This window comes from Neltuma alba, unplaced genomic scaffold (genome assembly GCF_004799145.2).
Source record: "Neltuma alba isolate B1F8T4 unplaced genomic scaffold, ASM479914v2 tig00005381_pilon, whole genome shotgun sequence".
Classification (NCBI taxonomy): domain Eukaryota; kingdom Viridiplantae; phylum Streptophyta; class Magnoliopsida; order Fabales; family Fabaceae; genus Neltuma; species Neltuma alba.
Genome location: NW_021634087.1, coordinates 1 through 16,522, shown reverse-complemented (window position 1 = coordinate 16,522; position 16,522 = coordinate 1). Strand labels below are relative to the sequence as shown.

Genomic DNA, 16,522 nt, shown 5'->3' with positions numbered 1-16,522 from the left:
GTATTATTATTTTCTGTTTTTTTCATTCGAGGGGTCCAGATGAACACAGAACCATGCGTTGTTTTATTGTGAGACTCTATCTCTTTCACATGCATCAGCATATATATATGATAAGCACACCAGAGACTTCCAGCGAACTAAAGGGCCCTGATCTGCATCACGGGGACCAAAACTGACATATGACCTCACATAACTTCATAATAGCAAACCCTGCCCAGCTAGCTTGGGGATGAAGATTGGATAATTTATCACACCCATACTGCTGCTGCTAGTTGTAGTTAAATATAGAACAATACTATTTTAGAATAGCATTAGGTGACAGTAATTTAAGAAAAAGGTATCATATCTGGCTTCAGAGGAATATGGTTGTACTAGAAAGAAGTCTTAACAGGCCACTCATTTAGTAATGGCATATGGTTCTTGTCGCTGTCTGTGTCATTTTAAGCTCATAGGCATGTAGCAGGGCCAGAGGAGGGCGGGGTGGGTGAACATCATATACATGTTTAATAAGTCATCTACGTCCATTTTCCGTGGAGACCCTATTAGTGTTTATAATAAGTAGTGGGCCGTTGTTGGTTGAAGTACTGATAATGATAAGTTTATTGGGTGACTTGTGTATGAAATCGACAGGACGACAGGCACTGTTTTGTCGTCTAAATTTCACTTGCGCCAATTGTACAAGTTTCTGGGAGACAGACAAAAAACAAACTAGGTTCATTGTCAACGACATTAACGTGTGTGAACCAGAAAGGTGTTATCCAATAAAGACTCCTGAAATGGCCACATAGGCCTCAGTTCAAAACCCCCTTCCCTCCACTTTTAATTTTGTGACCAGTTTGTGATTTTGGCTTCCGCGAGAAAATGAAGTGACATCCCACGAGCATATTCATGGAAGTATAGAACGTACAGTAGCAACTTGGCTGAATGGACAGAAAATTCTATCAAACCGATTGATTTACCAACAACTAACTGCCAAAAGAGAGTTTAATGAACAGTTGATGCAGGAAGGGAATTTCCAGATGTTAATATCAATGCAAGAGCTAAACAGGCATATAACAAGGAATGGCAATAAAACAGGTTTGTATCTGAAGAGGGAGAAGAAGAAGGTGGGCTTGATGAAGCAAGAAAAGAGGGACAAATTGGTAAAAGCCTAGTCCTGTGTTGGAAGTGGTGCTAGTTGGAGATGGGCACAGAATCATTCAGCTTACTTCCAAAGCTTTACAAACTTGTCATGACTGGCGGAGGCAACCAAACCAGTTACGTTTGAGACTGCCAAGGAAGCAATTAGCCCTTCGTGAGCCGACAAAGTCATTGTCTTGTTCTCGGCCATATCCCAAAGCTCCAACGACTGCACCATACATTATGGATTTAAATATCATTTCATCAGAGCTATAAAACTGTTACAAGCACATTACTTGTATCCTATTTATTTATAAATAGATCAGAATTAATAAGGCCAACAGATGAAGATAAACACAATTTTACAAATCCATGGATATCCAGAAGAAGATGGACTATAAAGAAATATAAAGAAAATAAACGGTGTAATTGACTTGCCTGGTAACATCCAACGATCAGCAATGAAAAATATGTTGGATGGAAAACACAAGAATGAAATTTTTTCCCATTACAGCTCAGCTCATGGACACATTCCCCTTCACTCCCCGATCCAAGAGTCCAAACCCTGACCGAGTCCTCACTGACAGATGCAAGCAACTCCCCAGAAGGGTCCCAGCAGACAGAATGTATTGACTTCGTATGTCCCTACAATCATAGAGCCACAACCAAAGGGTGTTTTAAAGTCTTCTTGGGAAGTTAGCAAGTAAAACATACTCAAAAAGGCAGTTTCCTAAGAGGGGTTCACCCATTATTAGAGCATCATTATAGATCATTTACAATGAGGATAAAATTTTCCCAGTCTCAGATCAATTGAGCCATAGCTCTGTAAACAGCAGTTTTCACATTCGGGAATGACTATCTAGAATCGAATGATTATTGAGCCAGGTTAATCATTAATCCAAACTTGTTAGCCAAAAACGGGAGGAAAACTAAAACACAACCTTGGAAGGATCACAAAAATTAGTTTATCCCCAAATGTATGATGGTGTAAACCAACCTGTAATGAGTACTGGCATGTTTGTGTTTCCACATCAAGTATAGAGACAACGTTCTCTGCAGCAGCAGCAAGATACCTCCCTATGCGAGGTTGAAACCTCATCTGGGCAGTGCCACCCTAATCAGCACAAAAATTGTAAGTATGGAAGATAGAGATATCAATAAAATCAATCATTTTCACCGAAAATAAAAAAATTCAATCATGAGCTCTCTATTAATAACTTGAGCTTTTAGTTTTAGGATGAAATCGTTCATAACAGAGCACAAGAGCCTCATCTGTGCTTTATTCATGCTTCAAGCCTAAAGGGATTTTGCATAAATGGGTGCGTTAGAGATATCAGTGAAATAATCAAGGCCTTCTCCACACAGCTTAAGCTTGTGGGATGAATTAGTTCCTAACAACACCAAACTAAAACGGAAGTACAATCACTCTAAGGCACTCCCAAATAAAACAGATACATTATGAAATGCAAAGAAAACTAAGATTCTACCTTAGAGACTCTAGCACAGCTGCCATTATTTATGCTCCAATATCGTATTTCACCATCACCATCACAAGAGCAGATAAGATCCTCTTTATTTGGATGAAAATCTAGTGACATAACAGATGCGGAATGTCCTGTGAAGGTGCGAAGTGTATATCCAGGCTGCATAGGCAAAATATCTAATAAGCTTGAGCAAAACAGAAAATAGAAAAACAATCGCATAAGATACAGACTTAGAAAGCAAACTCTGCAAGCACACGATTGTATAAAACGCCAACCCAAAGATACAGCTGACATTCAAGTATACATTCAAAAATGAGGAAAATCTCTATGCAGATAGTGTATGCATAAATTAAACCCCATGAAAACTATCACGCTAACAATCTGAAAATTGAGCTAAGAACATATGATCTGTAACATGAATTATTTATTCCATAACATTAAAATTTATGTTGCGATATAAATCCATTTTGGATGCAATACACACTCAACAAATGATTGAAACTTACTCAGCATAACTCCTGGGATAATAGAACAGAAGGAAGTGGTTTTAGCTGTTAGGAGTCACTCATGACAGAATAAGTGCGAAAGAAGTTATTAAGAAGTTATACTAACTAGTCCTTGTATAGTTGTATAACAGATTGAAGGAATTGTCATGCCAGTTGATGAATTCTGAATTCTGATTCTCTCTCTCTTTTTACTATTCTTTTTATCTTCTGTTCTTCTTTCACCTATCAAACTACAATCAACAGAAATTCCCAAGCTTGTGTAGATCTTAGATCACACCTGAATAATCATTCCCTATCGGAAAAGAATAAAGACAAGCTTCCTGCGAAAGCTGAGGTGAAAAACAGCAAAGCATGCGAAGCATGTAATGCCCGTTTCTCTGATAACTACCAAGGAACTGAAATTTAATTTTTCAGGAGTAGAATCCTGCATCAACAGTCTTGAGGAACAACTTCATCGTAAACTATCATAGCATTATTATTTTCATATGTATAACAAGTATTTTTCACTGGAAGCAAAAATTAATCTCCTTGGGATACTGAGAGCAAAAGGTAGACTGCTCCCAATTAGGTTTGCTCCACACGCAAGACTTAGAATCGAACCTCCAGCCATTTGCTTAGAGGATGAGAGCCCCTACCACGCCAACCTGAGTTGGTGTCGTAGCATTATACTAAAGAATAGTAAATTGAATCTGGAAAATCCACTGCCAGGGAACGCTATTGTAGGATAGTCTATCTTGATGTACAACATATTCAAAGCTTAGGTTGCTAGGGTAGATTTATTTAAGAGATTACACTCCTTTTGCACACTGTATCTACAAACCCACGGAACAATCACATGCATCAATTTTATTATCTCATGTACAAATTTTCTGCTAACAGTGAGTGCGTCACACGCTTCAAAGACAGCATGAACTATACCTTTGACGTAACCAATCAAAATAGAATTAGAATCCACAGAACGTACTTCTCAAAAGGAGTACACTATTAGAGTAAACTAGAAAATGAATATACTAACATTGTCAACATCCCAAACCCTGACAGTTTTGTCAAATGAAGATGTTGCAAGACGGGGCATGCTTGTACTAAAACGGACATCAGTTATCAAAGATGAGTGTTCTTCAAGAGTAGCTTTTGCCTTTAGAGAATCTGCGAACCATAAGACAGCCTGCATGGCAAACCATCAGAAGAAAAAGGTAAGATATTCTATATATAACAAATATGCAGAAACCAATTTCTTCTGGTTTCTAAAGTCAAAGACATAAAGTCACAGATATTGTCAAGAATTTGGTTGACCATTTTATGTACTGGATCAGACATGATTCCAGGCTAATCAACTAACCTTTTTGTCATGGCCACCACTTGCAAGCAATTTCCCATCAGATGAGAAGTGGCAACAGACAACTTTGCTTGTACTAGCTCGTACAGAATTGACTTCGGCAAATGAGAAACCTAAAACCAAAGCAAGTCACTGGCCTCAGACTAAAGAGATTTGACTTTTCTGAGTTGGCATCTCTTAATGCTAGTCAAGAAACAATACAGCTAGGACGAAGCCAGAAAATGTTATGATCAATTACAAAAAAAAAAAAAATTGCTGCACCTTTGCTTATATCCATGCAACGACCAACAGCATCTCTAGGGTCCGTATCATCATGGGATAAAAAAGACTCAACATTGTCATCAAGACATCCATCATCAACAAATCGATCCATGTCAGCCTGCAATTCAAGATCCTTATCATCCCACTGCCAAAATGGAATGGCCATGAGTCTACATGCAAGGAATTTATTATTCCTTCCATCAATGGAAATGTTCAAGAATAATCCACCTACCAACTGATTTGAAGGTGATGTGAGAGTTCCAGTGCCGTCAGTGCCAAACATCACAAGAGGCTTTGAAGAACTACCATTATGAGGCACAGCAGGCATCGATATCACATCACCAGGAGTATGAGTTGAAGGGGTTGAGGGAGCTGAACTTGGAGAAGGGCCTGTCGTATTTGCTGTTCCTGAGCTATTGGCAGGACCAGAAGAAGATACGGGCTGCTTTCTCTTTCTCCCAGTCTGGTTTTTGGAAGCCTTAAAGCAGTGTGAAACACCTTGTAAGGAACATATTAAGGAAGAGGGGGCCCAATAGGGTACTTATATCAGAAGCTTCGTGAATTCAAGCACAGACATTTTATATGCCATTAATTAGAAACTAGTAATTCATCTTTGAAACATAAAGGTGCGGCGGGGATTAAGCTTCAAAGGAACGAACCAGCAAAAGCCAAGTTTTCCACAATTATAATAAAAATATATCCCTTTCAGTATTGATTTACTGGATCATCATGTAGATTTCTCCATAAAACAGGTTACCTACGTTTACAAAATTTCAGGTTGAGGAAATTGATTTTGCAATAATTGAACTTAAAAACCAGTCTAATAATTGGCATGCAAACAAATTCACTAATCAATTACTGCTTGACTTGTAATACAAATTATTCCGTCATAAAAAATAATGGAATCCCAAAGATGAGAGAAAAAAGCCTTATATGACTAGTATTTTGGTGCCATGATATATCAAAGATGTGTGTCTATATAACTGTTTAACAAATAAAATCAAATGTGAGCATTAGAAAATTTCCAAGCTACTCATAACATTTATGCCTTTCTGTTACAAAATATTAATCACTAGAAACATGTTGCATAAGAATTCCACCGCGCATAATGAACCAAGAAATTGAATATTGCCTCTGAATAAGGTGATAGAAGCAACCAAAGGTTCGCTGACCTGATCATTTCCTCTGAAAGAGTTTGACATGCTCCCATCTGCTGTGACACTACCAATAGCCCCCACTTTGTCTTGCTGATGCATGTTAAGATTTGAAGTCTGAGATTGCTGATTTGAAAGAGCATGCTGTTGAAGCTGCTGCTGTGGATTGGTATTCTGTTGTTGATGCTGCTGATGAAACTGAGCCAATTTTAACTACACAAGTGAAAATTTTTGCTCAGTGTAAACCAAGAAACTTGGTGTAACTCGGTGTAAAGAACAGGTGAACAAATGATGTAAAATTGATAAGTGAATATGGACTGATAATTAAAGAGAATTAGCACCTTCATTAGCATATCTGTATCTCCACGAGGCAAAAGAGGACTGCCAGCTTGAAGTGGTGACCCAACATTTGATACCACATCACCAATGGGGTTTGAAAGACCATCCTTACTTAGGCCAATATTCCTATTATTCAAAAGCATTCTAAGTCGTCTATTTTCATCACTGCCAGATGGTGATGCAAGATTTTGTTGAGCAAGCATAAGATGTTGGGGCGACAACATTTGAAGTTGATGAAAGGGCTGAGGACCCTGCATAAAAGCCTTTTGCGGTTGGAGAAGACCAGAGCGTAGTTGATCCAACCCCTAGTAAGGGATAGAAAAATCTAGTAAATAGTGAAACGCAGTTACTCAATTACTGAGCATGCGTGATGCTGTGACAGTAGATAACTAAGCACGGTGCTTGAGGCTTTAGATAATAGGTCACATGTTCTATCAGATAAAAATTCTCTAGGATACAGATACAAGAAGAGGGGAGCAACCTCCCATACAGACTTAAGCTCCAAAAAAGGATTATATCATTTATGCTTGCAAGTGATCGTACAATGTGGAGGACCAGATGCTCCACCAAAACTAATAAATCCAATTTAAATAATAAAAAGGACGAAACAAAATACTTACTTTAAGTGGCCATCCCTTGAGAGTCAAATTGTTGCTACCTTGATTCGATCCTAACACAAAGAAATCTCCTGTCAACTAAATCTTTGTGTAAAGATGACCGCATGACAATGGGAAAATGTACGTGTTAAATTCCAAAACATTCTAAACCACAAGAGTAATGCAAAAAGCAAATTATGTTCAGATCAAATAGCATCACATGGTAACTAGTTCAGATCAATTAATCCAAGTCGACTGGAATAAAGGAATAATGCAACAAAAGATTACCAGGAATTCCTATCAATGATCCTTCAGGACCCGCAGCTCTAGGATTTAAAACAGGATTTATCTCGCTCTTTATATCCTGGTTGATTCATAATGGGAAGTCAGGGAAACACTGATAAGAAAGGAAGAAGTTATGCCGTCACTCTCATAAGTCATAACAATACCATACCGGAGTAGACCCTGGTAATTGTGGACTACGAGCTTGAACTTGTTGAGACATCCCACCACCAACACCATGCAACAATTGCCTGAAATCAAATTTTTTCGTGCCAACAATTTCAACACCCATAGCTTTAAGAAAACGTCAGACCACAAATCTAAGACGAGATTACATAGCAGATTGCCATTCATTCAAGTCAATGAAATAGTGGTAGACTTGGAAGAAAAATGATATTGTCAATACCAGAGGAATTCTAATTAACTCAAAAAAAAACCCAAAGAATCCTCTGAGTATCTCTATTTTGCATCACATAAGCCAAGTTTTATGGCAAAAGAAGAGGAGGAGGAGGAAAGGACAATGGAGAGAGATACGAAGAAAAGTGAATATGATTCAACTGTCAAATCTAAATTTCCCGCTTTTCTTCCTTCTACATTTATAATATAACTTATTCGAACTAACCAAGTCTCCACTTTCTCTATTTCATGTTACCTTTTTAAAGACAGAACTTAAACTATTACAGTTAGGTAATTAGCCTCTTATCTCCCTTCAATGGTTCTTTATAGTTTAAATTAGCAATCTCCAATCTTTCATCATTAATTCCACTAATTACAAACATCAGTCATTTCCTATCACAAGTCATTGTTCTAGAGAGTAGGTGGATGAATTTCAGTATGCAGGTGAGATGGGATTATTATATGATTTTGACTTCAATAGAGTGGTATATGGTAAAAGCAGTTGTAGAATGGCTGGGGTTTCAAGAATACCGAGTTCTGGCCTGGGGGAACATGGACAGAGGCATATTGTAATTTTGCAAGATACATAGTATTGGAAGGCATAATGGGATAAAAAATTCCAACAAAGCCTCTATTTCCAGTTTGAACTCTCCAAAGAAGTAACAAATAACATGCTCTTCAGCCGACTCTGCCCAACAATAGTTCTTTCAATTTTTATCAGAACTCAGAAATCACTCGTGCATCCTCTCTGTTTCAAAGGAAAACTCGTACTCAGTACTAAAAGAATTCTTATTAGCTCAAAAATCACCATCACACTCCTCTATCCCATATTTAGATCCATAGCAGAAGTCAGATTCTTACCATTGGGTAGGTAGCCTCTTAACAACCTTCAACAGTTCTACAAAAGCTTCAACCTAACATCTCCCATAAAAACCCGAAAATCTAGCTAATAACTTTTCTATCTTTTGTTATTATTTCTTCTTATCAAGGGCATCAAATAGCTGACCCATTTTCCAATAAATATTGTACATCCATTTGCCTAAAGAAAAAAAGAAACAAAAAATCGAAAAAGAGGGATGAGATTGGAGCAAAAAGTTTTATTCATTAATTTTCCCTGCAAAAAATTTGAAGCAAGCTTCAGCACCCGTTGCCATCAAACTCACAATAATCAAGCATATCTGCACTCTGTCCAAGGCATATGACAAGCATAATGATTTAAAGACTGAGAGGAATTTACACCAAGTTTAGAGAAAATTACCCCGAAGGTTGGCCAGAAACTGCACCTGACTTCAATATGGAGGCATGACTTGGGTCCAGGAGTTGGCCCATGTTCTCACCAAATCTTTGCTGTATGACAAACCAAACCATAGCTATGAATCAAAATCATAATAGCAGTTTATATTTTGATTATTCGAAGACCTGAATGCCCCATACCTTCATTGCTGCATCGTCCAAAGAATCCCTCTGAAGAGGCGGTTTTAACCTTTCCTCGTACATTTTTGTGGCCAGTGCATTTGCAGTACCAGGGTTTTGCCGCATCAGCGGATTCTCAACTATCCCATTTGTACTTCCATTTAAGAGATGAGATCCATCTCTTCTCTGCTGTTGTGGTGGTGGCTGCTGTTGCTGGGGTGGTTGCTGCTGTTGATGCTGCTGCTGTTGATGTTGCTGCTGCTGCTGCTGTTGCTGCTGCTGCTGCTGCGCATGCCTCTGCATCAGAAGCTGTTGGATCTGCATGTGCTGCTGCTGCTGCTGTGACTGCTGGGGTTGTGGCTGCTGTGGCTGCTGTTGCTGCTGCTCCCTTCCCTTAAGTAACTGTGTCTGCAAATGCAGTTTTACATGCCATAAGCTTCAAGCACTGCCTCAAGTTTTTTCCTTGGGAAATTATCGGAGAATTTTAGGTCCAGAATGCCATCAACTTCATTAGAGTAACAAAAATGTTGAATGCAATTCCAGTCAAACCAATTCACCAGTTTGACAACACAGCTAACACCCGAGTCTCTCCAAGCAAAACAAACAGATATATCAATAATGAGTATAACGATGAAGAGAAAAAGTAACCTCCTATCACCTATGAAACACGAACACTTCAACAAGGTGCGACACTTCTAATTGCATCTAGATAATATAAATTCTGTGGTAGCATGTGACGTCCATGTTCAATTCCACGCCTAAAGAAATATAAACCATGAAAGCGAAGTAATAATGGGTTGAAATGCCTTGTAGGCATCAAGTCTCATTAATAACAGTTGTTTTAGGGATGGGTTTCAAATTGTATTCCAGCACCAGCAGGGAAAGAAAATAACAGTCTGGCGCGTTAATATTTGTCAGGGTGAATGAACAGCCATGAAGACCTCAGGCATAATAGCAGTATTAAATCATTCAGCCAGAGCTAGTCATTTTGTCAGTAATCAGGAAGCGAGAGAAAGTAAATCTCAGATTTCCACGAATTAGTTGATTAAAAAGATGTACTAAAATGACCCTGATGTTCATAGCAGCTAAATTATACATAGAAAGAAACAGCGATAAAAATCAGCCATCAGTTTAGGGAAACTGAAGAACTGTAATCCATGTGGAAAATAAAGTTCCTTATCCTTACGGAATACAGGAAAAGGAATCCTTGCATTTAACTACAAAATATGAAATGAAACAATCAAAATACCATATTTTCTCTGTCAGCATTCAAGCACCGTCATGCCAAAGAAATCTAACCTGAGGAAAGATACTAATAAGAACATAATAAAATATTTCCAAACCAACCTCGATATAAGATGCAGCAACCTCTGAGTGCTTCTCATTAGTCCGAGCGATAAATATATCCCAAAAAACAGACCACCACTCGAAGAGAAAACCTCCTGGAGCATCAATTGCTGCCAAACCATATTGATATTAAAGGAAAAGAAATTAAATCAAGTAGATGAAATGCTACTACGCAAAAACTAGAAAGTAAGAGAAAAGACCACATCTAAACCCAGCCTTTTCTGACTAGAGTTCTATTTCCATGTAACTCACCGACAGGATCGGATGATACTTTTCCTTCAGCTTGAAAAGCCTGAGCAGAAGCCTTCAAATCCCTCTTTACTAAGTAATCATGTATGTAAACGTCTAACCTGAAATTTCAAAGCACAGTAACAAGTCGTATCTGTATTTGAAAAGAGAAAGATTGAATCTTTCCAGTGTCATAAATTGACTCCAACGAACCCATTGATAATTCATTTGAACGTAAACCCCTTAAACTGGCAAACTGTGAACCCTAAGATACACAGCATAATATCTTCACGCATTAATAAGATACATACATTAAAAACAAGCGTGTGTAGAGAATAAAGCTTGAATAAGATGCCCAGAAACATCAGAGCCCGAAAATCCAGAGAAGAAATAGATAAATAAAGAGAACAAAGAGGAAACGCTCATTGAAGGTGAACAAACAGGATGATATGCCATACAATCCCAACAAAGATGGATGAAATTGAACAAGAAAAAGGAACGCTTACATCTTGTCAGCTTCCCAGTTAGTCTGAGACATCTTGTTGAGACCAAACCACGATCTGGTCCAGCAGAGGACAAACTTCAGAAATACCCAGGCAGGAAAGAACTTGCTCTGCTATGAGCAATATTGAACCCAGTACTGAAAAGCTTCAATTGTTTATGCGACAACGAAGAGAAGAACACGACAAAAATGAAGACACTTTAGATGCCAAGGGAGGCAGAAGAGAAGAGAGTGGGAGAAGTGGTGCGGTGGTGGGGGCAAAATCCAAGGGATGAACAGGGGCTACTCCTCAGGTTTTAGCAGAAACGGAAAATAAAGATTTCTGATTCTTTCCAACTATATCATTGATAATCATTGATCGTTAATCATTAATCTTGATCAAATATTATAAAACGGGGAAAATGACGGGGAAAGATATGTGGGAATACCTTTTTATATGCCAAAAAAAATGAATCTTTTGTTTTGTCAAACTTATTTTTTGTCTATTTAACCTTCGCTTTTGCAAGCAAGCTGAAACCTTCTTTTGACGGCTTCGCGGGGGAAAGTGCTGCTGTTGCAGATACCGCAATGAAACAGATGAATTAATTACCAATTCGCCCCTCAGTTCTTGTCAAATTTTCAGCTGATGGATTTGAGCTCAGGGACTACTCTCTACCTGAATGACTAAAATGACCTCATTAGACTTGAATTGAAAATCCCTGACCAATGACCTGCTATTCCCCTGTTCACAGGAATTCAGCATGTCAGACACACGGACAGCTTGTACGGGGAATTTAGTAATTTCACTCCCCCACCCAGGTCGATCTATTTATGAAATTATGAATTATGAATAAACCCCCCTGGCTACCACGCCGTGACATTTCCTGGAATTTGGTAAAACATTCCCCTCGGATGGATAACGAATCATGGATCCTCGAGGGAACCGAATCTAGCATGAAGGATTAGCTCACTGATTTCGGATTATAAACGCAAGTAGACACCCACTCCCTGCTCTCAAAAATTGACTCTTCTTGACTTAAAAATCAATAAAGATATTTCTCACATTGAACATGTGAGGAGAGCATGTTTTGAGACTGGTTTGAAAAAACTGTAAAAATTTATGGAGTGAAACGGAAGCTTAACTAACGCGTAAACTAAATCTGTTTTAGCAAGGCATCACGTGGAGCTTAGGATCCGTGTCCGTGTCCTTCATGCCTCATCAACCGTAGAAAACAGTTGGGGAATGTCTTGAACTCTTGAAACGCTGAAGACCGCTCTTGTACCTTGTCGTTTACCGATGGATAGAAATAAGAGTATAATTTTAAAAATATTTTTATAATATCCAAAATAAAGTGAAGGAGCTTATTTTAATTTATGAAAAGGTATTTTTAAAAAGTGATTTTGAAATTACTTAAACACCCCTGAATAGATATAAATCAAAATAGATTATGATCAGCCCACTGTAATGCTTTCATTTTAGTATTGATAAATTTTTATAGTGAATAAATATTGCTTCAAATCCCATCGGTCGGTTGGGGAGAGAAAACATCCCACGAGGTGTGCTAGAATCACAATTAACCATCGTTTGGAGAAAACATCGCCATCAAAATAGATTATAGATTATTGGGAACGATTTTCGATAGCAAAGTGTAAAAAATGCAACCAAATATAGAACCGATTGAGAAAATAGGTGATGAAACTGAAATCAATTTGATCATAATTAAAATAAGAGATAACTTGTTAAAAAATCTCAAACACAATTATTAAAAAGTTTTCATAACAACAAAAGAGTTTATAATGATAAGTTTCAAAACGGTAAATAACAACTACTCACTTGTCATTAAAACTTATTGGTAATTATTTTTTTCTTGAGACCTTAGCATGATTCTCTTTAAAATAATACTACATTAATTCACAAATATAATATCTATTTTTGTAACACAAATTATACTACAAAATGGATGTTATATCTAAGGCAAAAAGTAATATAACTTAGGTAAAATATAAAAAAATATTCATATATAGTCTTGAAGAGTAATATTTAAACGGTTAAGATGCAATTTTGACACTGATCTTATTTTTCTAGTATAATTTTACTCCTAATTTTTTAGCAGCGTAATCTTGCCCCTGGCCTCATTTCTTAGGTGTAATTTTTTTATCTTTTTTTCTTAAGTGTAATTTTGCCTTTAATCTTTGGGTGCAATTTTGATTATGAGAGACGAAATTATACCCAAAAAAAAGATCAGAGACAAAATTATACTTCATAAATAAAATCTGGGTCAAAATTATACCTTGATATTTAAATATAAAACATTCACGGCTAAATAAAATATTCATATATGTGTATATATACACGCACACGCGCACAAATCATGTGTAATTCAAACCCAACGCATTTTTTTTAAAAAAATCAAATTCAGTTGACCCATTCAAAATTTTTGACCGTGTCAGCAAAGGCATTGGTTGATTGGTTCAGTGGACATTTGTGAATTTTGAATCTAGAATTTTTGCAAGGAGGCTGGACCATGTGAGAAAATGGGCTGGGCCGGAAACGAACAAGTACAAAAGGACTCCAAAAATGAATATCCCGAGGCCTTTCCTTCTGATGGTGTCAGCTTAAGCCCAGCTGCTGCAAAAGCAACTTGCCACTGGGATCAAGTGGGGCCCAACCATGAAATTCTCTGTGCAGGACCCACCTATACATATATATTCTCCATAAATGCATATTCATCGTCATCACCTCATCACCCGCTCCCAAACAAAAATGCCAAAAACGCTTTCCCTGTTACAATCAGAAAGAAACGAGAGATAAATCAAAACAGGGTATGAAGCGCGTTGTCGTATAGATGGTCCTGAAGGGGACGAAGGAGAGGCTTGCATGGGGCGTGCGTTATTCTGATTCCTCACTCAGTGTTACTATTGGGTTCCTTTGATCACTACGTATGCCTGCCGTGTCATGCCAATCCCTTCCCTTCCCCTCCTCCTGCATCGGTCTCTGCAACCATTTTGACTCACTACCCCCAACACCCCCTTCTCCGGCGCGTGTCACTCACCCACCCTCCGCCCCATTTAATAACTCTCCCCTTCCCTTCAATTTCTGACTGTAGAACACGCTCAGAGCAAAGGCCAGTGATTTAATGCGTTCCTGATGGCGTAAGCGGAAGAGTTGGAAAAAGCCAGTGACATCAGGGAGAAGCTCTGGTGGGCCATGATGGCCACAATAAAAAGCACGATACCTAAACAGTATACTACAATGTTATCCTTATTGCTCACTGCTAGTTATCAAGACTCGTCATGATTATCTTGGTTTTTTAATTGAAGGAGAGGGCGGAGGGTTGGAAACAATTCGAAGAGGTTGGAAATTGAATAGTAGTATACACATGAGGGCAAATAGGGTGGCGTCAAGTTCTCTCTCTATCTATGTCAGGATACTGAGTTGTGTACTAATGAGGTGGCAGAGGGGTTGGGGGTACTGTTTGACTTGACGTAAGAAACAATGAAGGGCGTGCATGGAAGCGTGTGATGGGGTTACAAATTGAATGTGGAGTGTAGTAGTAATTCCCAGTACTACTTGACTCTCTCGTTGGACTTTTCTCCCTTTCACTTATACCTTTCATGTGCAAGCATGTAGTCCTTGACATTGCCTCTACATATGGCGGCACAGGCATCCTCCTCGAACAAGCCAAGAAGATTTGCACTAACCACACACATACAGAGAGAGGGAGATATATATATATATAGAGATACGCAAGATATATGTATGTATATCCTATAATATTCTAACAACTCGCAGAGACTCGTGTATTAGAACCAGGGCTGTCAAATGGGGTCGGATCAGAGTGCCATCATTGTCTCAATTATCAGCGTGAGAGAGAGAAAGAGATAACACAAGGCTAACAAGATCTCCAAGACGTTTCATATTGACACTTATCGTTGGGTTGATCTCACTGCATGAAAAAGCCTTCTTTCATGGCTTGTTTTTAAGAAACCGGTATGTACGTTTTCTGCAGAACTTTAATGCGAGTTCATGATTTTTCGTTTGAAAAGCAAATCAAATAGAAGCGAATATGATCAAAAGACATTGAGAATGATATAGAGATAGCTAATAAAATAAACAATGGGCGAATTATAATAAGACCTTAAGAAAAGAAAAAAATTATAAAACAAGTTTTAAAAATCGATATTCTATATTCTAAAACTTATTATTATAAACTGTTCAAGTTGTTATTAGACTTTTTAATAATTATTTCTTTTATACGAGATTTGATTATAATTCTTCCTTGTATTTATAAAAATGTTTTGTACATAGATGAGACGGTAAAACTTGGGAGGGAGGTTAGCAGCTGTATACCGCAATGTTACAAAATTGTACATACACCGGAGGGCCTGTGACAAACCTGGGTCGGGGTGGTTAAAGGGAGAAATACAATTACCAATCTGACCCTGACCCAGTATTGATCTCTCAAACTAATTATCTTTCTTGCATTTTACAAGCTGATTGGGACGGGAAGGGCATAAGGAGCTCCTGAGCAGGACGATGTGGGAATTACGGTAGTTCTTGCTGTCTTTGACGGTCCTCCACCGATGAGCTATGTCCTGGGCGATCTTGGTGGAATCAGAAGCGGTTCCGAGCAAACCTCTTCTGGTGAACCCCACCGTATACAATCCATTCTCTCCCTTCCAACCCTCTGGAAAGGGCGTTTTTGGCATTCCATCTTCGGTGAAAAAATCACAGCCCTGCAGCAAACATTCACCGATTTCACAATAACGTGAGATTTTGCGTAAGATATTATTCTTCTTTCAATCTGAAGACACGAGAGTTACGTATACATAGAACACATGATATATGCAGTACAATACAGTTGATGCTTACGTTCGCAACTTTGGATTTTAGTTTTATTTTTACTGACAGCATGCAGAATCAGAAAAGATTTCTCAGAGCATAATAGCTCCACGCCCTGCCATGGAGCTTAAACCGATCATTAAAAAAGAAATTCAAGACACTGATATTAGTTTTTGATAAAAAAGACTGATCTTTCCGCAGAGAAGACTACAACTTCTTGAGGCTGCGAAAGAGGGAAAAAGGACACACGTTGGGCTAGCTTTTGCAAGCAGCAAATCGCCATGTCTCATATTTTAATGATTGTTACCCTTCGTTGGTGAAACGTCACACAAAAAGAACAGAAATTTCAAAATCTGTATTTGGAAAATCGGAGTGTGCATAAGCCCGAACTGATTATATTCTTTTTTGCATGCTGAGAAAGAAGAAATTTGTAAAATTCTGCACTCTGTATGCTGCATGTGTCCAACTCTGGAAAGCGACAGGTCTTTGGGCATTTCATAAAAAAACAGAGGTAAATAACAAGGCAAACAAAATAGATGGATTCGTGGTTTTACCTTGAGCCAAGTAGGCACGTTGCTTTTGTAGCCCGTTGCTAAGATTATAGCATCGAACTCTCTCTCCTGACCATCCACGAACTTGACACTATTTCTCGTTATCTCCTTCACTCCTTGCATCACCTGAAAGTGAATGATTAAGGATTTTAGAGGAATCCTGGACATATGTTTAAGGTCCATCTG

At 38.2% G+C, this 16,522-nt stretch overlaps 2 protein-coding genes across 4 annotated transcripts; both read right to left on the bottom strand.

The window, feature by feature from the left end:
- Nucleotides 1-927: 927 nt before the first annotated feature.
- On the bottom strand, nucleotides 928-11,390 carry LOC114747599 (transcriptional corepressor LEUNIG-like). 3 transcript variants are annotated; one of them, XM_028935952.1, is made up of 18 exons: nucleotides 10,968-11,390; nucleotides 10,486-10,583; nucleotides 10,234-10,343; nucleotides 8,908-9,294; nucleotides 8,732-8,820; nucleotides 7,250-7,328; nucleotides 7,084-7,159; nucleotides 6,820-6,869; nucleotides 6,202-6,504; nucleotides 5,879-6,073; nucleotides 4,939-5,169; nucleotides 4,707-4,851; nucleotides 4,449-4,558; nucleotides 4,125-4,274; nucleotides 2,607-2,762; nucleotides 2,117-2,233; nucleotides 1,558-1,764; nucleotides 928-1,348 (listed from the first exon to the last, which is right to left on the bottom strand). In XM_028935952.1, exons 1-18 carry the CDS (start codon nucleotides 10,997-10,999, stop codon nucleotides 1,205-1,207), a joined length of 2,679 nt encoding a protein of 892 aa, XP_028791785.1. In that variant the 5' UTR covers nucleotides 11,000-11,390; the 3' UTR covers nucleotides 928-1,204. The 3 variants fall into 3 exon arrangements, with proteins under 3 accessions (XP_028791785.1, XP_028791784.1, XP_028791786.1); XM_028935951.1 differs by having other exon boundaries at nucleotides 4,939-5,184; nucleotides 10,968-11,388; XM_028935953.1 differs by having other exon boundaries at nucleotides 4,707-4,824; nucleotides 4,939-5,184; nucleotides 10,968-11,387.
- Nucleotides 11,391-15,409: 4,019 nt separating this feature from the next.
- Nucleotides 15,410-16,462, bottom strand: LOC114747603 (probable indole-3-pyruvate monooxygenase YUCCA1; the record flags this gene model as incomplete). Its single annotated transcript, XM_028935957.1, has 2 exons — nucleotides 15,410-15,679; nucleotides 16,340-16,462. Coding segments are annotated over 2 exons (393 nt in total), but the record flags the coding sequence as incomplete, so codon positions are not given.
- Nucleotides 16,463-16,522: the final 60 nt, after the last annotated feature.